The sequence below is a fragment of the Semicossyphus pulcher genome, unplaced genomic scaffold, assembly GCF_022749685.1.
Source record: "Semicossyphus pulcher isolate SPU_LCO1_2020_fin unplaced genomic scaffold, fSemPul1.0.p SCAF_9, whole genome shotgun sequence".
Taxonomy (NCBI): Eukaryota; Metazoa; Chordata; class Actinopteri; order Labriformes; family Labridae; genus Semicossyphus; species Semicossyphus pulcher.
The window spans coordinates 32,450,411-32,477,000 of NW_027211770.1; the positions used below are offsets into that span (position 1 = coordinate 32,450,411).

The following is a 26,590-nucleotide window of genomic DNA, read 5'->3' on the forward strand; positions in this document are numbered from 1 at the left end:
CATGCTGCTGCATCACTTCTCTGTTTGTGACTGGCTGTCTTCATCCCTTCTTTGTTGTTCTTGTTTGTAAAACTCAGACTTTCTCCTTAAAAGAACAGCTGTAAAAACAATTCAAACAAGAAAGTAATTCTGATTCTTCATCATGTTTATTCATAATTAGCATCATAAAAAACAGTGATAGATTCCCAGTTACAGTGTTGACTGTTTGACAGCTAAAAGGAGGAATCATCATTTATTAAATTAATATTTTTCCTGCTTTATTTTTCTTTTGATTTATTTCGTTGCAGTCTTTTTATCCCTTCATGTTTATTGTTCAATGTTATTTTCTGTAACTCTCCTACACAAGTTCTTTATTCATTTAATTTACTTTAAACTCATTTATATCTGAGTATATGTGTGTTAAAGTGTTTAAAGTGCTAACAAATAAATACATTTACTACATATATATATATATATATATACATAAAGTGTTTATAATTAAAATGCTATGAAGCATGCCCTTTGATAAGAAAAAAACCCAAAAGCAGTTATTAAAGTTATTAAATGGAGAAGAAATCTGTGTTGAGTTGTACAAATAAAATAATACAGATATCATGCGTTCATAATAAAGTTATTTGCGTCTCTAACAACCAACAGACTGGAATAAATAAGAAAAAGCTCTCGCGCCTCATTATCGGCATAGCCCCGCCCATGACACTTTCCAGCCCCAGGATAGGTGGAGTAGAAAGCCCGCTGCAACGTCAACGGAGGACTGAGCTGTCAATCAGAAAGAGGCGGGCTTTTCAGCTGGAGTTAATATATTCCAGGCAGTTGAAAGTAGTGGGGGGGGGGCGTTAAGAGAAGAAAGGGAGCCGGCGGTTTGCTAACTCGGATGAATTGTCACCTCCCGGAGGAGAGGAAGAGGAGTTCTCACACCGCTTTGTGAAGATGGAGGACGACAACAGCGAGCAGATGAGACCGCTCCTGACATCTGTAAGTGAACACTTTCCTCTAAAGTGTACCTGTTAGCCGGCGGAGGCTAGCGACTCCTCAGCGGGAGGGAATTAGCTCAGAAACTGACACTGAGGAGAAACCGGAGACTTTTAGTAAAGATGGTGTCTGCCGTTAAAACTGCTCTTGGTGCACTGTAGATTAAATGTCTGTCACTGAACGGGGAACTTTTTAAACCGGTTGGAAACAGCGGCTGGCAACCTACTGCTTTTGTTTTTAAGGGACCACGCTTATGCCAGGAAGTGAAGTAACGATGCTTTTCCCCGGTTCTATGAATAAGTGAACATGACGGAACTCCATTAGAAAACTTGGTGATTCTTGGTTATGGTGGTCCCGAAACATCTGTGTAGCTTTTTAAAACCAATAAAAAGCAGGATTATACTCGTTAGCCTTTACCTTTGTATTCGGCATTAGTTACATCTAACCAGTTGCACTCTTTATAGTATAACTTCAGCTTTAGTTGCTTGCTTTGCCTCCATTCCTCTCACTCTCTCTTCCACTGAAACACAGTTCTCAGCGTGTTGGCTTTGAGTAGTTTGGACTTAAAAAACTTAAATCAAGTTTTTTTCATATGACTCAATGATCGTTGAACCATGCCGAACATGAGATCGACCTATGATTGATCAGGGTATGTGATATGAATAGTTTTACAGTGCACCCACTTTTGCCACAAATACATAAAATTAGAAAATGATCCAATAGAGTTGGGTTTCGGTTTAACACTCACTCGTATTTCTCCTGAAAATGGTTGTAAAGACGCGTGATGAAGCAGATCTAGGCAGATCTCGTTTAAGTGTCCCTCAGGAAGGAAATACATCTCCAGTCTAAAGCCCTTCTTAAACTGCTGGCAGAGCACGTGCAGATGAGTGTGTCTGTGATGAGAGGAAGTGATTCACCTCATCCTGGGATGGCAGCATAGTGTCGTCGGATGGGAAAATAGTGTCTGAAGCTCCATCAAGGAAAGTCCCATTTGAGTGCCCTTTAGCAAAGCACCTGTTGAAATGATGCTGACTGAGAGGGTCGTAGCATTCAGGCTGGATGCTGCTGTTAACATGACGACAGGACACAAGTCAGCGTTGTGCTGTTAAGAGCTTCACTTGTATGTATTGGCACTTTGAGGCCTCTGATGTTTGTTGTATTAAGTTACATCACAGCTGAAACCTTATCAGACACATTGGAGCACTTTAATATTCTTACTGTTGGTCTCTCTTGCATCAGCTGTGTTTTCACTACATGATTACATATGTTTACATATATACATAAGTATGTATGTATAAATAAATTAAGGATTAGGTAGCCTATAGTTTATCTTTTAAAGTCTTGATCAGGGGCAGCACTTTCCAAAGGTGCAGGAACTTTATCGATGGTGCAGCACTGAATATTTCTGAACAATATTTTTTCTCACATTTCTTTTACAAATCTGCAGCCACAAAGCAGTGTGTTTGTTTCAAAGCATCAGTGCAGTTATAGAAGATACAAGTCTGTCACATGCAGTCCAGACATAAACATTTACATGAAATCCAGCAGGAATAGGTAATAAGATCAGATAATCCTTTATTGATCCCCAGGGGGGAAATTCAGTGTTGCAGCAGTACAAAGATAAAACTGTTATATACAACTGTTATACAAGTAGGAGTAAGTGACAAGATAAAGTGACATGGCATGCAGGATGAGATAATACAGTATGCTATGAGGTCACGATAAAGGCCTCGCTTTCGTTGTTGAATAGTAGAAAACAGAAATTAGGGGAAAAGTAGTTGCCAGTTGGGTTTCCTGGTTCGATTCCCGGTTCAGACGTAGTGGGCATATCTGTGTAGAGTCTGCATGTTCTCCCCGTGCGTGTGTGGGTTCCCTCCAGGTACTCGGGCTTCCTCCCACAGTCCAAAGACATGCTCGTAGGTGTGAATGTGAGCGTGAAAGGGTTGTCTGTCTCCGAGTGTCAGCCCTGTGATTGACAGGTGACCTGTCCAGGTGTAACCCCGCCTCTCACCCAGTGACAGCTTGGATAGGCTCCAGCCCCCTGCGACCCTGAACAGGATGAGCGGTGTAGGTGATGGCTGGATTGATAGTTGCCAATTTTTATATGTCAGCAAACTAATCAACCAAATGTTTGCTGGTCCTTAAAACACAGTGGAAAGACACAGCAGCAATCAGTATTGAAATAAATATGAATATTGGATTCTCGATTAGCAGTTACTTAATATTACAGGACTCTTTGGGCCAGGTAGGAGTTGTTTTGATACCAACACCTGTGTGGAAGTGCCTCTGATACAGCCTAATATGCAGGATCTGGTATCTGCATGTTCGCTGATGTGATAACATGAATTAGAAAACTGGTATCAGTTAATTTGAACCTCTGAGATTGACTCACCTGAGTCTGTCTGAGCAGGTTTAGAGGGGGAAAGGACTCTCAAAGCTGTTAGACGTATTCAACCTGTGATAACAGGATTCAGCTTCATTTTAAGAGCTCTAACCTGCTGCAGCGAGGTCCACATGTGCCTCTCAGCAGCTGTGAGAAGTTACACTGTGCAGGTCTGAGTCTCTGCAGCCTCCTGTCTCTGTGTTTGTTGGTGTTGTTGCTGCTCTGCAGTCGTCTCTGTCACTCACAGATGTGTGTTTGTGTGTGTGTGATTCCCATATTATGCTGCTAACGTTTAATCTGCTGCCGACTTCCTGTCTGTAGACGCTCCATGGAAACTGAGGTGAAGCTTTTCACTCGCTCATTCAGACGGCGCTCAGCTGTGAACAATGTGACCGTGTGAAGCGGTGCAGTGGCACAGGCAGCAGGTTATTGTTCGGTGTGGACGGAGGCGGAAGTGTCAGCTCTCTGAAGGTTTCAGCTCAACAATAATACAACGTTTATTAGATCCTTTGATCCACAGGACCAGCATGAGGTCAAACATGGCCGCCGCAGGGGGTCGAGAACGGGCAGGGTTCGATCGGGCAGGATAAAGAGGCTGTGAGTGATCATTAATAAAAAGACAGAGTGAAGCACACACGCGTCTTCTTCTACTGGAGCAGATGAAAAAACGGCTGAGGAACATTTTATTAGTTTGATAAGAGAACATCGAACTTTATTAATCCTGAAGGAAATTCTGGAGCCAGATAGTTTAAAAATGACAGAACAAGAATACGAACAAAAAGTTGACCTCCTATAGACCGGGTCAATATAACAACACAACAGATACTGTCACAGTGTTTGATTGACAGGTGTTCTCTGAGGAGCAGGAACAGAAACAAACAAACATGGAGACTTAATAACAGGAATGCACGCAGCAGGAAATTGCACTTCCACTGAGTTCAGGTTTCGAGTTTTGTCGAGTCGTCCCGGGTGACTCGTGTTGACGTCAGCTGACTCGTCCTCCACAGGCCGACGCTCTCAGGTGGGCTGTTAGATCCTGTCAGGGTGGAAACCTGGTCTGTAGGGACACACAGGAAGGAGAGAGGAGTGGATTCATGCTGCTCACATCTGAGTGTCTTTCTCTATGAATTCTGTTTTTCTCCGGCTTCCTCCCACAGTCCACAGACATGCTCGTTAGGTTCACTGGTGACTCTAAATCGCCCGTAGGTGTGTCTGTGAGCGTGAAAGGTTGTCTGTCTCTGTGTGTCAGCCCTGTGATTGACAGGTGACCTGTTCAGCTGGGATAGGCTCCACCCCCCTGCAACCCAGAACAGGATAAGAGCTATAGATATATGATTGATGGATGTTTCCGGGTTCGAGAGTGTAACTTAAAGTCGAGCTGAAACGGCATCTCGAGAGTATCTAGCTTCCGTATCGTGACGTATGTCAGAGTGAAACAGGACGTGCAGGCGGGACATATCATTAGAGGGATTTGATGTGATCGTTGAGAAGTGGGCGTAGACGGACGTTCTCAGCGCAGTAGCTAGCTAACTGACCGAGCGTTCTTGGTGCTCTGCGGCTAAATGTTGCAGATTGATTGACAGGTGGATGTCATGATATTAGTGGTTGGTACTTACGTAAGCACGCGTGATATTTTGTTTTACAGGAAGAAAAAATGATCAGATTTTGATATAAGAATACGAAGAAGTGGATTTTCTGTATTGTTTTGCCCTATATAGTCAAACAGATGCACAACATTAGCAGGGATGAGATCTAAAAGGGTTAAAATGACATTTTTAATTTCACCTCGACTTTAACGAGGTTCCTCGTGTTCAGAAGTCCTTCTTGATAATTCACACAGAAATTTAGTACAAATAAAAGTTGAGCAGGAACAGAGAGTTTTGATTTCTCAGCTCAGACGCAGATGTGTGTCTTTGACCTGGGACTTTTTCCCTCCTGAGGATGAAGATTAGACTGAACTGACCACATGAACTTCCTCTACATTTACACCTGGTTGACCTCTGATCGCCCTGCAGCCTCATAGTTTCAAACTGATGTTATTCATGCTACAGTATCAACACTCAACTGTTTCCTGTCCAGGTGTGTGTGTTCACGTTTGACCGGCCTGTGCTCCTCTGGGTTATTCAACCTATTTTCACTTTCAGTACAGTCCAACATTCTCTGTGCAGTATCAGCTTTAAAAAAGTGTCATGTTCAGTTCAGATTCTGTAGTTCAGGATAAGAGCTTCAAAACAGAGAAATGCAAATTTGTGCAGGTGAGATAAGCACCTGAAGCCAAACAGGAAATGCAAACAGAGAAATCAGGACGACAAACAGAGAAAGAACAAAACCGGAGCAGAAGAACAGAGAGAGTGACCTGGAGCCACCGAGCTGTTTCTAACACTTTGAATGAGCTCCAGACAAACTGTTTTTACTGAGCAGCAACTCAACGGGACTCCTGAAGACATCCACACCAGCAGGAGGCGCTGTGTAGTGTAAAATAAAGAGCACAATAGAGTGAAAGTGAATAGAAATAAAACACAGCTGTTGTGTGGCTCTCTTCAGAGCAGGGTGGAAAGGATCGCATGTTGTTTAGTAAGGCTGTGAATCCTCTCTGCCGGTTCCATTTCAATTCTTAAGGTCACGATTCGATCCAAAATCAATTCTCGATTCACAATCAATGCTCCATTCATAACAACAGGGTTCTTATTTCAGGATTTACTCCAGTCTGCGTGTGCTAACAAAGCCACAAGAGACGTGTTCAAGATTCTGCAGCTTTTATATTTGATGCGATAATGTAAATACACAGAGGCAAACCTCAGACAAAAGATCATGTATTTGTGATTAACTTTTAGTTCTTGAGTGTAACATTGTAAGAAAAACAAGTTCCGATTATCTTAAATAAGAAATACTTCAACTGAAATGAGACCAGCTGCCTCTGTGTTTATCAGAAACTTTCCATTTAACATCAAAGAACTGTTCAACTCCTGTTTTCTACGTTTCACACAGTAGAGCTCGACGGCTCGATTTTCAGCTTGTGTGTGAGCAGCTGCAGGAGCACGTTCACAGCCGCGTGGCTTTCGTGCATCACTCGTGTTTGTATACGAGACTCGAGCTGCCAGACGTCCGTGATGTAGTATGCACTGAATGTCACGAATGACTGGGTGGCTCGAGAGGTCCACGCATCGCAGGTAAGAGCTATTCTGTGAGCGTTGGTCAGGGCTTCCCCTGTACATTTCCAACGCTGAGTGCTAGCTAACGTTAGCAGCACTACTGATTAGCCAGGACCGACACTCGTGTACAACGGAAGCTGGAAATTCTTCTTTAACTTTAAGGTGCGTACCGCCACCAGGAAGCCGGAAATGGTGCATGGCAAACAATGCACGCAGCCGGTTTGCCGTGTGCAAACTGGCCGATGTTGAACATTTACTCGGGACGAAGAAAAGGCTTATAAAAATCGATTTTGCACGTTTTAAGTCGATTCAGATGTATAGAAATTGAGAATTGTAAATGAGCCCGCACAATAGAGTTCCATCAAATTTGTGTCTTCTCCCGTCCCACAGAGAATAAACGTTATTTCATCGTTTAATATTAATAAAGAGAGGAGCAATGCGCATACGCTGGTGATGCCACAAGATGAGGAAAAGCTCACCGCTGTCTCCACGCACGCCTGCTTCACCTCAGGGAGATTCCTGCTCGAGCCGCGAGACTGACACCAAGCTCTCCATCATGAGCGCGCACTGGGATCGCTTCAGTGGTTTTAACATCAATAAATTGGGTGCATTAAAACACAAGGAGAGAGAATCAGACTTTCACTGAATCCTGTACAGTCATAGGCAAATAGGACTTGTGTTCACCTGGGGTTTATTCTTATGAAACAAGGTTATTATTTCAAGACAGTGTGATAATTTACATAAAGGGACGAATTTCTACAATTTTCATCCCGTGAAATTCCTGCCGATTCGTTTTTGAGTTTAAACCGCCCATTCCCGCGAGATTTGCATCAGCTCCCGCGGGACCCGGCGGGTCACGATCCCAATGCAGTCCTCAACACCACGGGTTAAGAGTCAATTTGAAGGAAACAAGTCCGTTATACTTTGTTACTGTCACAGAACCATCGGTATTAAGTTTAACCGGATGAAGGATTTTAGTCAGCTAGTTAGCTTCAGTTAGCTTCAGCTGGGCTAACAACCCCTTGGCCCTGAAACGCTACCAGAGAGCACTGGAGAAACACTGATTTAAACAGGAAACGGGATTCGGTGTTTTTACTGGTTTTTATCACCAGTTCACTTTGTTTACGAGAAGAGTTCTCTGATGATAATTCGGCTCTCAGTAAAAACCATGTAGACGATAAAAACTGAAGGAATCCGACCTAAAAAAGAGCCTGTTATTAGTATTCATTAATTTCTGACTGTTTAGAGGGCAGCCCTACAGATTCATGTTCTGACCAACAGAGTGTTAGAGAGTCTGAAATGTCACCTGGATATGAGACATCATAATGGACCAGTGTAAATCCCCCCTCTGTTTAAGTAGTCTGGACTTGTTTGACTGAAGCATGTTGCTAATTCTCTGCACATACGCCCCGCCCACAGCGGCTCTGATTGGCTCAATAGTCCTGCAGCAGGCCTCTGTATTACCAATTAATGTCAAACTGGAAATGTGAGTGACGCCTCAGAGACACAGCTGTGTGTGTGTGTGTGTGTGTTTGTGAGAGGGGGTGTGTATCATGTGGAGGCTGTTTGCCTGCAGCCGCCCCGATGTATCCCATGATCCTCCACCTCTGCTGTTTGCATCCTGTTTAAACACTGTTTCCAGTGTCATGGTGAGGATGGAACACAGATGAAGTGTCAATAGCACCACAGGGTCAGGAGGCATAAAGTTGACTAGTCAGTGATGTCCTACATTACCCAGAATGCTTGTGAACAGCTCTTACAGAATGTGCTGTGAAGATAACAGCATGAGCAATCTCCAATCCCATTGGCTATAGTCTGACGACGATCCAGCCTCTGGGCACAGCTGTGAACATGTCGGCGTGTAGCCGGCGGTTAGCGATAAACGACTTCCAGACAAGTCTTCCTTCTCCGCGTGCGGCGTCGTTTATAGAAAAGAAACAGATGTTCTTGTGATCGACTTTAATTAACGGCTCTTCAGTTTGCTGAAAGAACAACATCATGATGCAGATTAGGAACAACATGAAGCTTTGTCGGGTCTGTCCTCACGAGGAGAAGAACACTACTGTAACATGAGACGGAGGGCGGATCGATCTGATACATTTGAGGAAGTTGGGAAATCTGAACGCTGAGCGTTTTTTTGTGACACAGCGTCAGGGAATTTATCTCAAGTTAAATTTTAGATCTAGAACAGATTGTTAGCTGTTAGCTGTTAGCATGTGTCTGTTAATAGAGATAAATAAGAAGCTAAATCTTCATCAGATGAAGATGGGGGGAGCTGTGATGTCATTATGGTGGATTAAGTTCCACCTGCTTCTGCTCGCCACACGGACTGTTTTTCATGCAGATGCCGCAGCCTGCTGATACGTGATTGGTCAATATTACTCAGACTACGAGTGTACTACAAACAGAAACCAGAACACTTGCCGTCTCTAAGATCCACGTCCCCGCCTACAGATTGGAGGTTACAGCATGAATAACGACGTGTTTGTGACATTCCTTCTTTCTTTCTTGGCTGGAGTCTGATTTTCAGTGTTTACAGGCTCTGAAAAGAAAAGAGCGTGTCCTCTGATAGAATCCAACCTGTATCAGCAGGAAGTAATGAGGCCTGCGGTCAATAACCATCTGATCAACATTATTTATGACCTCACAAACTAAGTCACATTGACTTCTTGGATTCATGCAGACTTTGTTCTGCAAAGAGTATGTCATGACAGATACATGACGATAGCTGAGAGCTTCTTCCAGGCTTCTTGTTTAATCTGTGACTGTTTAAACTGAGCTGAGCTGTCGCTGCCCTCTGATTGGCTGATTTCACTTCCTGTAAATCAAGTGTTCAGTATTGACCAGTGACCTGAGCTCACTCTGCAGCCTCTATAGTGTGCGTGGTGTGTGTGTGCGTGCGTGTTAGGAGTCCTCCTCTTGATATGAGGGGGATATGACTGATTCTCACACTGAAGGATCTCACACATTTTTATTGTACATACATAATATGTATCCCAGCATGCTTTGCACATGTATGTGAGTTTGTTTGTTTAACACCACATTTGGCTTGTGTGGAGTCCAAACATCACCGTCCTGCAGAAATCTGTCTGATGAGCCAAACACTGAACCATCTGCAGCTCCAGATTACCTTTCCCAGAATGCACTGCTTCTTGCTCCCCCCCCTCAGATAAAGGGTTTGATTGCCCCGCTGTGCCCCGAGAGCCCATAAAGATGATTTGTGCCAGAAGCGTATGTCTGTAAGGATTGTAACCTTGTAGTTATAATGTGATATTAAGGCACTTGTGGAGAACAGCTGGGACTCGCTGGAGGCCGTTTCTGAATCGTACAGACAAACCAGGGATTGTTGATTGTTTTAAATTTCTCTATGGTTCTGACACACTCCCTCTAAAAGTTCACACGTCCTTGGTTTGAATTCTGTTGGTTTTGTCAACACGTGGTCACTGAGGTTTTTCATCTGCACTCATTAGATTATATTTGTATTCCTCTTAGTTTCACATTTACCATCAAACAGGACCAACTCAATGTCTCCTTGTCTCCTGTAAACTGACATCAGCGTTGTCTTTACAGTGACATCAAACTGCGAGCACCTTTAACGTTGATATGATTTAACCTCTTATTGACGTACGTTAAGTAAAACATTGACTCTCTCTTGGCTGTGTTCTTGATCTCCACCTGAGCGAACCATCTGGCTCTGCAGCGACTGAATTCTCCACTCTACTCACCAGCTCGTCTGTGATGTGTCTGCACATTGTCTCCTTGTAGAAATGTCTCCTCTGAGAGCAGTGAGGGAGCCAGAGAAGTTGCAGAAAATCAACTCGGTATAAAGCTCCATTAAGCCGAGCCAAGCTGCAGATTCAGCTGGAAACACACAGAGATGCTTTTCGAGTTCTGTCACGTCATTATTTCAAACTTGAAACCAAAAATATTCATTAGAGTCATTTGTAAAACAGTAACATGCTTGTCAGATCAATCATTTGTCTCCAGCAGACGTCCTTTGAGCTTCTGATAAGAGGAAGTTGAGAGCCTGATCAGATGACATTTAAAGTTCTCCAGTTCCTGCTCAGCCTGTGACAGTCGGTCTGTCTGTTGTTGTCGGGCCCTGTGGAGCGTGATAAGGTGTGTGTTTGTGGTCGTGTGTGTGCAGACACACAGGAGGAAACCGTGTCTGTCATGCTTTTATATGTGCTTTCTGCTCATGTAGTGGCTTGTTGATTCTTATTAGAATTCCTGAGCCGAGTGGGAAAGAGCAGGCGCTGACTGTGAGGCTGTACAGGGAGGGAGGAGGGTTCAGCGTTGTTGCTGTAAAATGGAAAACCTTTATTGTTTACAGATGCTAAACACTAAACTGCAGCCTGTCAGAGGGAAGCTACACGCGCAGGGAAACGTGAGCGCTCATACCGCCTCCTTCGTTTACATTTAGAATTGCATTTATTGACTGGATTAGAACTTCAACACAAGATGAGGACTTCATCTGAACTCCCAATCTGTCCGTCTTGACTTGGGACTTGTTTTGGGACTTGTTTTGGGACTTGTTGATCTTTTTTTGGTCCTGGCTTTTGACTGGACTTTACAATCATTAGATTTAGAATCTTACTTGATTTTTGGACTCGTAGGTCTCGGCACAGGACTTGACCCCAGACTTGTTAGTCTTGACTTGTTAGTCTTGGCTTTGGACGCGAGGGTATTAACTTGGATTTTGACTTGGAACTTGGTAGTCTTGACTTTTGACCTGTTTGTTTTTGGGAAAGACTTGACTCAATTGTGACTTGTTGTTCTTCTAGACTTGGGACTGGACTTCTCACTTGACCGCCTTAGCTTTGGATGTGTCCGTCCGACTTTGGACTTGTTCTTGAGTTCTGACGAGTAGGTTTTGGTTTGGGACTGGACTTGTTAATCGTTTGTTTTGGGACTGGACTCCAGACTTGTTGGTCTTTGGCTTTGTCTTGATTTGGGATTTGTTAGTCTTGGCTTTAGACTTGACTTTTCCAGTCTTTCCAGTCTTGACTTTAATTATGAACTTGGAACTTGGTGATATTGACGTTTGGCCAGGGCTCGACTCTTTAATTGTTGGACTTACTTTGAGACTTGTTGGTTTTTGTTATGGACGTGACATTTCAGTTGATGATGTTGAGCTAGATTCTGGTTTGTGACTGCATGTAGGACTCACTGGTGTTGACTTGGTACCACCTCTATAACATAAGGCACACAAAAGCATACCTCAAGACAGGATAACACATGTGAGCCACAGAGCGATGGAAGCAGTATCCTGAGTGTCAGAGGGGAAGTGAAGTACAGTACTGGTAGTGAAAGTCCTTCAGGGTCGTCGCAGCTCTTTTTCCTGTTGAGTAATGTGTGTTTATAAGAAGCTCCGCCCCTGTGTGTGTTTTGGTGTTTTTTCTTGCTGTGTTTGCAGACTTCATGCTGGCTGCTCGCTCAGTGAAGCAGCTCTCTCTGCTATAAATACATGAATCATAGCCGAGGCTCTGCTGGCTGTATTTACATACTGAACCTGGACGAGTCGCAGATCGTCACGCTGCTGTTCACTTTGTGTCACAGCTGCTGGATTTACTTTTCAAAGTGTGGGAGGTCCCTGCCCGAGGGCCTTCTCTTGTTTTGGACGTTTTCTGAGTGCTTTTTGAGTTTAAGGAGAGGCAGTCTGACTCGGTCGAGTGTGTTTTGGAAAAAGCAGCGATGGGAGAGTTTTGGGGAGACATTGCCAGTCAGAGGGTTGCCAGAGCCATGTCACTGGTACGTACCTGTTTGTGCCTCATGTTCAGAGATTAAACACAGATTCTGTTCCAGGTGAAGTTAGAGACAAGTCACAGATTGTTCTGTGGTAGAGTGCACTCAGAGGGGTTTCAGCAGAACTGACGTGTTGCTCTTCATCAGACTCGTGAAACGTTTGAGGAAACGAGTACAACAGGAAGAGAGCTCAGTGACAGATCACACATAACAGAACTAACATTTGCATCCAGAAGACAGACACTCACCACATCCTGACGACATACAACAGGTATAAATAAAACATATGGAAGTAGGGCTGCAACAACTAATCGATCCAATCGATTAAAATCACTGATTAAAATAGTTGGCAACGAATTTCATCGTCGATTAGTTAGTCTATGTTATCATGTACATGTAGCATGTGCTGTGAAAACGTCTCTGTGGGCAGCCAGCCAGTGCCGTTAGTCAGAGACGGACTGAAGTGAATCTTTCATTTATCCACAGCAGAAACTTGAGATCAGTGTCTGATGAAGTGTTTTGGTCCGTTACATTTCCCTGTTGTACTTTTATGTTTTGAATATAATGCTAATACTAAAGTTGAGCTTTTTTCAATAATCGATTCATCGCTGTCAGTTGCAGCCGTGTATGAATGTAAAAGACTGACGTGATGTAGGCTGCTCGGAGTAGGTGCTGACCAGGAGTTGTGTTTAACACCATGGATGTGCTATCAGACACAATTAAGCACAACCAAGAGACCACTTCATCTGTATTTTTTTGAAGGGGTTGCAGAGGGTGACACCAATTGGTTTTTAATATAATATGCAGAACAGCTGCTGCCTGGGGTCCACGGTTTCTCTGCAGGTATGGTCCCAGACTCACACCTGATTCCCATCCACCTATAGGCTCACTCCTCCTACTTCCTGTTTCCCCTCAGAGGGAAGCTCCTCCTCCTCCTGCTCTTCACAACAATGAAAGTTAATCAATACAGAAATGATTTACCTGCATGTTATATTAGATTTATTTACGGATTAGTCACTTCATCTGTTGAAAACGTCAGTTTCAAAGGTGACCCACAGATCTGAGCTGCAACTAACGATGATTCCGACAGGCGACTAGTCATCGATTGTTGAAACGATTAGTCGACTAATCAGATAATGAGTTACAATGCACAATGACTTACAGTGTCAGCTCTCAGCTCTAAATGTGGTGTGAGGTTCTTTTAAACGTGTGCTAACTAACAGTAAAGACTAAACATAAGGAGAATATGTCTTTAATAAGCTTTGCTGCTGATTTGGCTCCGACTGAAACAAAAGGTTTAAAACCAACGACAGACAAAGTGCTGATATAAAACATACATCAACAACACTCATAGTTCATATTGTGCTGACTGCTGTGTGTTGGTCGGGATGTAACTTCTTATAGTAAACATTAAACATCTTGATAATGCACCAGGTTAGAGGTGCATTCATATTGTAACTGAAGTACCCCTAACCAAATCAATATCCAATCACTGAAAAATCTTTATCGATACCCAGCCCTAATTATCTATAAACGGTAGACTGAAATAACGTGACTTTCAAACACGATGGAGATATATAAGTAGTAGGTGATAATAAGTCAATGATGTTTCCTGTGTCACTATGACATAGAAGTTACAACAAACGCTGCAGTAGAAAAGTAGATTAGAATATTATCAAATAATTATCTCAAGTATCAAAAGTTCTCACTAAACAAAGTATACAAAGTATTAAGTATAAGTCGTATTCACACGAACATGACATCATATGATGTAAGTCTCCCTTGTTGTGTATTCATACTTTCACACAGCAGATAACTTTTTAAATGCTGTAAACATCTGCCCATGTTCACTGAGCGTGTGCAAACAGGACAGCTCACTGTTCAGACTGCAGAATAAGAACAGCCGTACAGTCAGGCGTGAGTTTTTCTATTACAAAAGTGTAAACGGAAAACAATCACACCTAAAAGCACGACTGCGTTCATCAGGCAGAGTTTCACTTTGTGCTGTGAAAAGTGTGTGATGGAGTCATCTCAGTGTTTTGTGTGAGGTGACAACAAACTAACTGACGGAGGCAGCAGAGCAGCAGCTCCTGAGAGCTTAAATCAGTGTTTTTCTGAATGGAGTCTGGTGTGTGTGCAGAGAGCGATGTAACGTCTGTGTGTGGTTAAAACAATCATCTTCCTCTGTAACAAAAAGGTCTATCTCTGTAGGGATCCTTTCTGTCATGTTGTCACACACTTAGAATAACAATCTGAGCCTGTCAGTGGAAACAACAAGAACTTTTAGTGGACGACCTTTGACCCATCAAGGATTATGTTGCAGCCATTACAGCCTGTTTCACTGCTGCAGGATGAACACACCTACCTGTTCAAATCAAATCAAGTCAAATCAATTTTATTTGTATAGCGCCAAATCATAACCAGAGTTATCTCGGGACACTTAACATAACAAAGAGGTCTAGACCTGCTCTTTTTGTGATTTAAAGAGAGGCCCAACATGAATCACCATGAGTAGCACTTAGCAATGTAAGTAGCACTTAGCATTAAGTAGCACGTGTCATTTACACCCAGGTGTGTCAAAAGAAAAGGGACCAGGTTAGAAAATAGCAGAATTCCCTTTTAATAATTTCCTCTCTATGAGGTCATGACTGTTTCGGGTTCAGTGTCCTGCCAAGTCTGAGTCCAAACTGAGGTGTTTTGTGGGAATTGAATGCCGAACCGTTCACATGATGACGACCGAATTCTGTAGAAGAAGTGAAGCAGAAGCAGCAGAGGCCACATTTCTCCACTTCCTGTCTGTCAGCGTGGCGTTGGGGTGATATGATAACAGCCGCTGTGATGACAGGACGGCTCTGTGAGTCCGTCAGAGCGTGAGATCTGTATCTGACCTGCATGAACTCCGACATCAGGACCAGGACTACACCAGGGTCAGCTGTCACCTTATCATGGAACTTCTGTTAGGCTGAGAGCATCGTCTGAGGGTCATCAAAGGAAGAGGAAAGAGTGTGTGTGTGTGTGTGTGTGTGTGTGTGTGTGTGTGTGTGTGTGTGTGTGTGTGTGTGTGTGTGTGTGTGTGTGTGTGTGTGTGTGTGTGTGTGTGTGCGTGCGTGCGTGCGTGCGTGCGTGCGTGCGTGCGTGCGTGCGTGCGTGCGTGCGTGCGTGCGTGCGTGCGTGCGTGCGTGCGTGCGTGCGTGCGTGCGTGCGTGCGTGCGTGCGTGCGTGCGTGCGTGCGTGCGTGCGTGCGTGCGTGCGTGCGTGCGTGCGGTCTGTCAGCATGCTGCTGTACAGACAGACAGGCTGTGAGCTCACAGTCACAGCAGAGTTACAACTAACAGACGAGGAGCACTTCCTGTTTGACACACTCCACACACACAGGCATCACAGAGCTGTGTGGTGTGTGTGTGTGTGTGTGTGTGTGTGTGTGACCTGATCATCTTTCCTCCATCATGTTTATTTGGTTCTCAGCTGTCAGATCGCTTCCTGTTTACATCAGCGGTGACAGCGTGATGAGTCACGGCGTTCCCACCGGCCGTGGGCGGAGCCAGCATGCAACATCTGCACGACTTAATGCAGTTTACCTTATAATCATTTTGTATGTTAAAGAGACAGACGAACAGCTGATCTGACTCTGTGCGCTGCAGGCGCAGGTGTACAGGGCTGATGTGCAGAGTGAGACATAGTGCCAAGGGACGGGGCTGTCTGACGTCAGTGTGACGCGGTGACAAAGGCTGAAATCCAGCGTACACCTGACATGTGTTTTATGCAGGACTCTGAAGTACGTGGTGCTCCTGACCCGTCTGCAAAGTGTCCACTGATGATCGCAGACGGCGCCGCTCTCTGACCGAGAGCAGAAAAGATATGTTGTGTTATCTGCTGCCATCATGTTCACACGCCTCCTTCCTGTCCAATGAAAACACCTTCGTCTTATTGATGTCATCATTTCTGTGTGTGTTTCAGGGGAACGATGAGGAGGCGGTGCTGGACCAGGGGAAGACCAGCGCCACCCTCCACACAAACTTTGAGAAGGAAGAACTGGAGAGTGAGTCTCTGTTTACACACAAACACACACAAACACACACACACACACACACACACGCTCACACACACGCTCACACACACACGCTCACACACACACACGCTCACACACACGCTCACACACACACGCTCACACACACGCTCACACACACGCTCACACACACACACACGCTCACACACACACGCTCACACACACGCTCACACACACACGCTCACACACACACGCTCACACTCTTTGTTGTACAGTAGCTTCTCTGTATTTACAGTCAAGCAGAAAGTAGCAAAGATGACACATTTCTATAAAGACTGTCATCCTGAGTGGGCGGGGCTCAAACGTCCTTATATGGGCGTCAGTGTCTTTCTAAACTACCTGAAGTGATTTTAATTAGTAGTATTTGTATCGTTATCATCAGTAGCATCAGGGATGTTAACATTTTTTGCAGCCACATGTACTCTTATTTATTTGGGGGTCATATATGTTTAAAATAACTCTTCATCTGTGCTTATTGTATATAAACGTAATAATCATAACCTGTAAAGTGACTGGATTTCTTCCCGTCAGGTCACAGAGCGGTGTACGTCGGCGTTCACGTTCCTCTGGGCCGGCAGAGTCGAAGGCGTCACCGTCACCGAGGACACAGACATCACCGCAAACGACGGGACCGCTCGGACCGGGAGGACGGACGAGAGTCGCCCACATACGGTCTGTCGTGACGCTTACACAAACACTCTTTCCTAACGCTGACGCATGTATCTGAAGGAAGTGTGTATCTGTGTCCCTGCAGACACACCCTCTCAGAGAGTCCAGTTCATCCTCGGGACGGAGGACGGAGACGAGGAGCACATCCCCCACGACCTGTTCACCGAGCTGGACGAGCTGGCCTTCAGAGACGGAGACTTTCAGGAGTGGAAGGAGACCGCCAGGCGAGGACTCCACACTTTATTTACATTCAGATTATTGAGGATGAAAGTCCAGCCTGTGTCTCTGCGTATCATCCTCTGAGGCTTTGTTCTGTTTGTTCAGTCTCACCTGAGGCCGTCTCTTTCCTCTGCTCAGAATAACACCTCTCTTCACTCTGCTGTTACAGGTAATCCTTTGTTCTTTGACGAGGATTAACCTGTATTTATTCAGGAGTCTGTACTTATAAGTGCAGTGGATTTTGTTTTGATATTTCTAATCCTCCATAACACCTGTGTTACACTCTGGTCTGCACAGACGTGCTTTCATGCCTGCATCGTTTCAGGAGTCAAACTGAACTGAGGAGGACAAACTGGAGAATCTAGAGTCGAGTGTTTGACAAGAAATTCTTCTTACAAGACGAGTGAACAGCGGTACTCGAACTGCTTAGTCAGAAGCTAAATTAGAATAACATAAAAATATAGATATGAAAGAAAATTAAATATGCAGAAGCGCCTGTACGCACTGGCACGTTAAATCTGTATTTATTTGTGTTTGTTGTGTTTCAGGTGGCTGAAGTTTGAGGAGGACGTAGAGGACGGAGGTGAGCGGTGGAGTAAACCGTACGTGGCCACGCTGTCGCTCCACAGTCTGTTCGAGCTGCGTTCCTGCATCCTGAACGGCACCGTGCTGCTCGACATGCGAGCCAACACCATCGAGGAGATCGCAGGTCAGCGTGATTACACGTGTTCACATGTTTTCATGGTCCTGTGTCTGCACATGAGACCAGAGGCCAGAGTCCTGCTGCTTTGAAGATGACAGCAGACGTTGTTGAGGCTGTGGTGTTATTCATAGTTTGTGTATTTTTGTCTCGACAGATTTATTTATTTTCTCACTTCTTAAACATTAAACACGAAGTTCACTTTTAGTTTTATTCTGCAGTCATTAAACCGTCAGCTGATGCCGGTGGTCCTGGACATATCCACTTTTTCTAGTGGCTTGTTTGACCAGCATTATTTAAACATGTATGTCTGAGAGAAGCCCAGAGGTTGTGCTGGCATCTTGCCCAGATGTAAGAGCAGGAAGTAAAAGTCTTTTTTTTTTTTTTAAATGAACCTCTAAATTGAAAAACGATGACGACCAGTCGACCCTGACAGCAGCTTTTGTTTTTGTCAAACAAATTCCTGATCATAAAATAGTTCTTTAACCCCATGTCAGGGGAGCAGAGCAGAGAGACATAACTCCTACATAATGATGTTGAATTAAATAAAAGAGGACCGAGGGCGGAGCCTTGGGGAACTCCACACATCATGTTGGATGTGTAGTTCTTTCTCTTTAACCACCTTTCTCTTTAACCAGACATGGTGATCGACAGCATGCTGGTGTCGGGTCAGCTGGAGGAGGGCGTTCGAGAGAAGGTGAGGGAGGCCATGTTGAGGCGTCACCACCATCAGAACGAGAAGAAGCTGAGCAACAGAATCCCGCTGGTTCGATCCTTCGCCGACATCGGCAAGAAACACTCTGACCCCCACTTACTGGAACGCAACGGTGAGACTGCAGCTCGTCTTTAGGATTGACAAGTTTCATGTGATTCTTCTCATCACAGCGCTGTCTTACAGGAGCTGGAAAAGATCAGTGTGACACACAAGCACTTTGACACATCACGACCTTTGATCTGCACAGACAAAATGTATGTTCAATAAATCATTCAGTGTTTTGAAGACGTTTGGTGTTAACAGAAAACATCCTGTAAGTAACTAATATGTTAACGGTTCAGAGCTTCTGACTGTTTGATGAAGTTCTGGTCATGTGTGTAGATTTGGAATATCTTAATAATAATAATAATAAATAATAATAATAAATAAATAATAAATAATAATAATAAATAATTATCTTAATAATCACGTTTCCCTGGTAGATCAAAGAGTCTCATGCTGATGTCCTTCAGTGTTTTTCGTCCGTCCTGATTGGTCGAGGTGACAGTGACATGTCGATGTGTCTCTGATTGGTGCATGGCATTGTGTGGTTATTATAGTTGTGTTTTGCAGCCTGACATGTGAAGCAGGTGTGCAGTTTGAGCTGTTTGAGCCGTTCACTGAACAGTTAATAATGTTGAATATTGACAAGGAGCAGGTTCGTTGTCTTCAGCATCAGTCTGGTGTGTTTCCTGTCGGTCAGCACTGACCTGCAGCGACCTGCAGCGACCTGCAGAGTCAGCCAGCTAATAACCAGCTAACACTGTGTGACGAGTCCGAGTCACACATCCTGTTTATGAGAGACAGAACAGTTTGTTATTCTGCTGACGTGACCTGAAGCTCCGTCTGCAGAGTGTGTGTGTGTGTGTGTGTGTGTGTGCGTGTGTGTGTGTGTGTGTGTGTGTGTGTGTGTGTGTGTGTGTGTGTGATTGTGTGTGATTGTGTGTGTGTGTGTGTGTGTGTGTGTGTGCGTGTGCGTGTGCGTGTGTGTCACACTCGCCCCGAGCCAAGCATTTAGTTTTTGTTAAATCATCTGAGAGATGTCCTGATTGAATTAATATTTTCTTATTCTTCACCATAAACTCAACAAACACAGATTACTTTGAAAATGACCTTCTTCTTCCAAGCCCCGCCTCCTTTCCTCAGACCACTCCCACCCTGGTCCATCATAGTCGCCTCTAGTCTCTGAGCCCTGCCCTCCCAGCCTCTCTCCCTCCCTACTTTCCTGATCGATGCTCCTCCTTCAGCCCTTGCCTCCTCCTCCAGCTCCAGAAGGGCTGTGTGGAGGAGCGGAGATGCCTCAGGTGGTGGTTTACCTCCGTAAAGAGGAGGAGGACTTTGTTTCATGGAGCATCATTCCAGGATCAGTGTGGTTGCCTCTGTTCTGCATCATCAGCTGGACGTTACCGGTCCTGGTCAGTGATCTGTAGGGGGGAAGTACAGCTGACACATCACCACCTGTTCACTGAGTAACACCTGTTGATGTGCTGAAGCTGACAGGTCTGAAACTATAGAGTCCAAACGAACAGGAAGGAGTCAGCGAGTGTGACGACGCAGTGTGCTGACGGTGCTGCATGAAGATTAACCAGGAGAGAAACATTGGAGCGACTCGGACCTGACAAAGCTTCATGTTGTTCCTAATCTGCATCATGATGTTGTTCTTTCAGCAAACTGAAGAGCCGTTAATTAAAGTCGATCACAAGAGAATCTGTTTCTGTTTGGGCTTCATCCCGCTGCAGTAAGCCAGAGTGCAGCCTCTGTGTAACTTCCTGTTTACAGAGAGACTGAGACTCAGCACAGACAGATGAACGGGCGCTCCTCCGGGGGATGGGACGAACCAAGAGATGACAGCGTTTATTTAGCAGACACATCTGGAGGGAGAATTTACCTTTGATCTGAACACACGGTGGAGTCGAACGTTCTCATGAAGCAGCAGCAGAGCAGGTTCACAGCTCAGCTTCGGGTCCAGGTGTTTGAGCAGAAGCCGTCTGTGTTGATGGTTTGATGGATGCAGCTGAACAGAGACCGGAGACGTTTCCTGTCAGTCCCCTTGAGACGCTGCTTTGTTCTGTACCTGAGGACACCTTCCGATTATCCTCTTCAGCTGCTCATGTTTGTGACACCTGTGTAACTTCTCTCTGGTCCCTGCAGGTCTGCTGGCGTCGCCTCACTCGGCTCCTGGAAACCTCGACAACAGCAAGAACAGCGAGAGTCGCGTCAACGGAGGCAGCCGGGAAAACAGCACGGTGGACTTCAGCAAGGTGAACACTGCTCCACCTGTTCCACGTCCTTCGTTACTTCAGAGTCTGTGTGAAACATCAGGAGGGCCGGGTTTGAGTGTAATGATGATCTGTAAAGCTCTAACTGTGACACTTCCTCCTCCTGTGCTCAGCAGGTCACCTGTAGAAAGACTGCTCATGGTTCAGAATGAAACTCTTTTATAATCCGACATGTTGAATGACCTGTAGGCAGCCATTTGTTCAAGCAGGAAAGCCAAACCTGATGACTGATACGAGAGAGACGTTTTTGTCTGTTTAAACCCAACGACAGTCAAAGTGCTGATAGAAGAAAAGAATCAAACACGAGCGCAGACCTGTTTCTGTGTTCACCTGTCGCTTCCCGGTCGCTGTTTAGCGTGAACTCTCAGCAGAGATAGTGAGGATGTGAGATGTCTCACCCGTCAGCAACTCAGCTCCGGGAAACGATGTTATGATGTCATCAGCTAATTATTGACAATTAGATTTGCTGGCAACTAACTATTTTTAAACTCGGAGCGGTCGGAGCGGTTGGAGCGGTCGTTGCAGTCGGAGCGGTTGGAGCGGTCGTTGCAGTCGGAGTGATCGTTGCAGTCAGAGCGGTTGGAGCGGTCGTTGCAGTCGGAGTGATCGTTGCAGTCGGAGCGGTTGGAGCGGTCGTTGCAGTCGGAGCGGTTGGAGCGGTCGTTGCAGTCGGAGCGGTTGGAGCAGTCGTTGCAGTCAGAGCGGTCGTTGCAGTCAGAGCGATCGTTGCAGTCGGAGCGGTCGTTGCAGTCAGAGCGGTCGGAGCGATCGTTGCAGTCGGAGCGGTCGTTGCAGTCAGAGCGGTCGGAGCGATCGTTGCAGTCGTTCATGCAGCATGAACACTGAACACTTCTCATGGAAGAGAAAAGTTAAAAGCCTGAAATATCAAAATGAAACTTTATATATTTATATTTATATAAGAAAACGAGTTTCATGCGACTGAAATACTTTAATTTTTGAAGTAACATCGTGCTGAACCTCAGTACAGACAGTTTGATACTCACTGCACTGAAACCGTCCAATGAGCTGGCTTCTTTCAGTCATGTGACTGGTTCATTAGTCACTGTGAACCTGAAGCAGCCAATCAGAAGCTGTGTTTGATGTCTGGACGATGACCCGTTTGTCTCTCAGCAGGACTGCGACTGTGTTTGTTTGCTGGCGGCCGCTGGCAGGAAGCCTGCTGTAAGTCACCTGTCAATCACAAGCTGTCGACCAATCACAGAGCTCTCTGTGCCGTGACTCATCGTGATGCTGCATGTTGTTGTTGTTCAGTGAGCTCCAGCTGCTCTGTGTCAGTGTGTGATGTGCAGATGTTTGTGGAGAAGGATCAGACCGCAGCCAGCTCTATTGTCTTGATTTTCTGTGATTGTTGCACCATGATGTTGTTATCAATGCATTGTGGGTATTTGTGTGTCAACATCAATGGACGTTATGGTGAGAACATTCAGTCAGGAGCTGAAGAGCAGAAGGAAACAAACATGTCTGACATCCTGGAGTTTTTATCAGGTCAGCTCAGCCTGAGCCGCTGCTGCCCCCTACAGGCTGCAGTGTTCACTACAAGCACAGTAACAAGTTTAGGTGTGTGTGTGTGTGTGTGTGTGTGTGTGTGTGTGTGTGTGTGTGTGTGTGTTTTAGGTGGACATGAACTTCATGAAGAAGATCCCTCCCGGTGCAGAGGCCTCAAACGTCCTGGTCGGTGAAGCCGACTTCCTGGAGCGACCAATCATCGCCTTCGTGCGGCTCGCCCCCGCCATGCTGCTGACCGGCCTCACGGAGGTCCCCGTGCCCACCAGGTGAGACACACACACACACACACACACACACACACACACACACACACACACACAAGGTTGAGGTTTCTCTTTAGTCTGTGTTCATTTCATATCCCTGTAACATCAGTGAATCTGTGACTCTCATCCCTTCAGGTTTCTCTTCCTGCTGCTCGGCCCGTTTGGAAAAGGTCCTCAGTACCACGAGATCGGACGCTCCATGGCCACTCTGATGACGGATGAGGTGAGACAGCAAGAGAAGGTTTTAACCTCTACAGATACAAGGCTGCTTAATTTTCTCATACAGCACAGCTATTAAAGCACCCTGAGAAACGTCCTCAGACTGAGAGCTGAAGGTTCAAATGCCGACCTCACAGAGAGTGACGTGTCTGTTCACCTGCTGGAGGAGCATCAGAGCTTATTGGATGGAGACATACTTTCTATTGTTCTGGACGAAAGCATTTGGACTTTTTAGCTTTACAGTTGCTTTGTGGGTAATGTAGCCACCAAATTTTTACGTTGGAGGAAAGAAGATGCTTTTGGTTCCAGATTGCTCCAAAATGACACTTCAAAGGTGCGCAGCAGGTTTAAGGTGCGCAGCAGGTTTAAGGTGCGCAGCAGGTTTGAGGTGAGCAGCAGGTTTAAGGTGAGCAGCAGGTTTAAGGTGAGCAGATTTAAGGTGCGCAGCAGGTTTGAGGTGAACAGCAGGTTTAAGGTGCGCAGCAGGTTTGAGGTGCGCAGCAGGTTTAAGGTGCGCAGCAGGTTTGAGGTGCGCAGCAGGTTTGAGGTGCGCAGCAGGTTTGAGGTGCGCAGCAGGTTTGAGGTGAGCAGCAGGTTTAAGGTGAGCAGCAGGTTTGAAGTGAGCAGCAGGTTTAAGGTGCGCAGCAGGTTTAAGGTGCGCAGCAGGTTTGAGGTGCGCAGCAGGTTTAAGGTGCGCAGCAGGTTTAAAGTGAGCAGCAGGTTTAAGGTGCGCAGCAGGTTTAAGGTGCGCAGCAGGTTTAAGGTGCGCAGCAGGTTTGAAGTGAGCAGCAGGTTTAAGGTGCGCAGCAGGTTTAAGGTGAGCAGCAGGTTTAAGGTGAGCAGCAGGTTTAAGGTGAGCAGCAGGTTTGAGGTGCGCAGCAGGTTTGAAGTGCGCAGCAGATTTAAGGTGAGCAGCAGGTTTAAGGTGCGCAGCAGGTTTGAAGTGAGCAGCAGATTTAAGGTGCGCAGCAGATTTGAGGTGCGCAGCAGGTTTGAGGTGCGCAGCAGGTTTGAGGTGCGCAGCAGGTTTGAGGTGCGCAGCAGGTTTAAGGTGCGCAGCAGGTTACACAGCCTGTGTTTTTCTCTCTTAGATCTTCCACGATGTTGCCTACAAGGCGAAGGACCGGAACGACCTGCTGTCAGGGATCGATGAGTTCCTGGATCAGGTGACGGTGCTGCCTCCGGGTGAGTGGGACCCCAGCATCCGCATCGAGCCCCCTAAGAGCGTCCCGTCTCAGGTGAGTCACCATGAGACCTGCATCCTGTCAGACAGAGAGGATCTCTGATGTTTAATACAATGATGCTGTGTCTGACCTGTGATCAGCTCTGTATCTATCTCTGCCTCTCTGCAGGAGAAGAGGAAGATGGCGTCGGTCCCTAATGGCTCCGCCCATGGCTTTGACACAGCAAAGGAGGCGGAGCATCACACAGGGCCGGAGCTGCAGAGGACAGGGAGGTCAGTCTGCACGCTGTCTCACTTTACAGGACTGTGAAAAGATCATTGTAACGACTTTATTAACTGCTGGGTAGTTTGATCGATGATCGTACGTCATATATATATTTTTTATCTTTATTCAGGTACTTAAGTTGTCAAATATTATTTATTTTGAAAAGCAGCTATAACCTCAGAATGTGTCCTGTGTGTCTCCGTCAGGATCTTTGGTGGTCTGGTGAACGACGTGCGGAGGAAAGCTCCCTTCCTGTGGAGCGACATCAGAGACGCGCTCAGCCTGCAGTGTCTGGCGTCCGTCCTCTTCCTGTACTGCGCCTGCATGTCGCCCGTCATCACGTTCGGAGGGCTGCTGGGAGAGGCCACCAAAGGAAACATTGTAAGAACCAGAATAACGGGGGGATACCTGATAAACTCACCTCCTCTTAAAGGAACAGCGCAGTATTATTACATGTCCTCTCTCTCTCTGCAGAGCGCCATCGAGTCTCTGTTTGGGGCGTCTCTGACGGGCGTGGCCTACTCCTTGTTCGCTGGTCAGCCGCTCACCATCCTGGGCAGCACCGGTCCGGTTCTGGTCTTTGAGAAGATCCTGTTTAAGTTCTGCAGGTGAGTCAGACTCCGCCTCCTGCGTGATCACCTGTAGTCTGCAACGGATGCTTGTCTGCTTGTGTAAGAAAGGCCACTGAGTTTCTCGGCTGTGTTTTGCAAGAGCGACCTGTGACCTCCTGTTCAGGTGTTTGATGTCTGTGCTGCAGCATCCAGGCCGTCCGCTCGTGAGTAAACATTCACCATCATTGTGTCCTTTGTTACTGAGCCGTCTGCATGGTTCTGATGGCATTAACACGACAGAAGCACTGATTGAGTCAGGTCATAGCTGGGAGTGGCTACGACCTGTTGAACACGACCAAGATGAACAGTCTTTCAGCAGTGTAATATTCAGCACGTTCATCCATCCAAACAGGTCATATTTAGACGTGTGGAAGCTCCGAGGTTTCCTGTCTTTATTAAAGAGCGCAGCCTCTCAGTTTGTCTGACGTGTCGAGCGTATGATACCCTCCACACAGACAGAAAATAAGGTGTGATTGGGAAACTACAGAAGAAGAGATGTCTTTTATTATAGACATATATATATATACATATATATTTATTATTTTCTGTTGAATTTAACTGCAGACTTTGTCAGAAGCTGTAACTTAGATTATATGAGCTCCATTAAAGCGTGCACCACTCTCGGCACAGTTAGAGGACACTTCTTGTATCACAGTAAAGCAGAACTCTTCGGTGCGTCTTGTTTAGTCTGCCTCTGCATGAAGCTGGGGCGCCCCCTGCAGGAGACTGTGGTGGGAGTTTAATCAGAGCCTCACTGACGTCATTATTTATTACCTAAAATAAGATGCTGTGTTTAAAGCAGAGTTTAATAAGAGCTGAAAGCAGCGACGAGGCTGTTCTTTTGAGATTCTGTGGGTCTGTGGGTTTGAGGATCAACTGATTTATTGGCTTTACAGGGATTTGGTTCGTAACCTCAGAGGAGTTCCCGTTATTGTTTTTTGTCTGAGGATTAAAAAGCTTTTTGTGATGAAAAAACAGGTTTTGTAACACTCGCATAAAATCCTTATTATTTAACCTGCTCCATTTTCCGACAGATTATATCAGTCTTCTGTTTGTTCTGCGTTTGAAACTCTAATGTTTCGTGGAAAATCCGTCAGAGACACCGTCAGCACCGCCAGCGTCACAAAGATCAGGACAATACATGTTTGCACTTTAAGCTGAAGGACTTCCTGTGTGGGGCCTGAGCTGTGAGGATCTGCAGCTTTCCTCTGTCTGCTGTGGAAACAAACAAACCCAATGTTTTTATATATTTTCAGAAAAGAAAAGACACCTGGAAATCATCCTCGTCCTTTCTGAACACAATCATTTTAGACACTGAATCCAAGACAGAATATTGTTTAGGATCAGCGCTGTGAAAAAAAAGCCAATAATTTAGATAAAGAATGAATCGTTTGCTGGTTTCAATGAAGAGTTTTTCATCATTCATGCTCAACCTGTCGTCTCCCTGAAAGACTTCAAAGTTCAGAGGAAACATTCCTGCTCTCAGCTGTGAGGCTGAAGAAGTTTAACTTCTATTAAAATAAGCTTCAGTGCTTTACCTCCACTCGATGACCATTTATGTGTGTGACAACATGACAGAAAGGATC

The 26,590-nt window shown here is 45.5% G+C and overlaps 1 protein-coding gene across 4 annotated transcripts in view; it reads left to right on the plus strand.

The window, feature by feature from the left end:
- Positions 1-842: 842 nt before the first annotated feature.
- The window catches only part of LOC138583821 (sodium bicarbonate cotransporter 3-like), a 41,285-nt gene continuing 15,537 nt past the window's right edge, over positions 843-26,590 (plus strand). For 2 of the 4 annotated variants that reach the window (XM_069655828.1, XM_069655831.1), the window contains exons 1-13: positions 12,033-12,255; positions 16,207-16,288; positions 16,847-16,987; positions 17,070-17,208; positions 17,752-17,912; positions 18,542-18,730; positions 20,809-20,918; positions 22,572-22,729; positions 22,862-22,949; positions 24,037-24,183; positions 24,298-24,401; positions 24,600-24,774; positions 24,868-25,001. In XM_069655828.1, the coding sequence (XP_069511929.1) occupies positions 12,199-12,255; positions 16,207-16,288; positions 16,847-16,987; positions 17,070-17,208; positions 17,752-17,912; positions 18,542-18,730; positions 20,809-20,918; positions 22,572-22,729; positions 22,862-22,949; positions 24,037-24,183; positions 24,298-24,401; positions 24,600-24,774; positions 24,868-25,001 (1,685 nt within the window). In that variant the 5' untranslated portion in view covers positions 12,033-12,198. Of the gene's footprint in view, positions 973-12,032; positions 12,256-16,206; positions 16,289-16,846; positions 16,988-17,069; positions 17,209-17,335; positions 17,373-17,751; positions 17,913-18,541; positions 18,731-20,808; positions 20,919-22,571; positions 22,730-22,861; positions 22,950-24,036; positions 24,184-24,297; positions 24,402-24,599; positions 24,775-24,867; positions 25,002-26,590 lie in introns of those variants that run through there. The other 2 variants (XM_069655829.1, XM_069655830.1) reach the window with 2 other exon arrangements.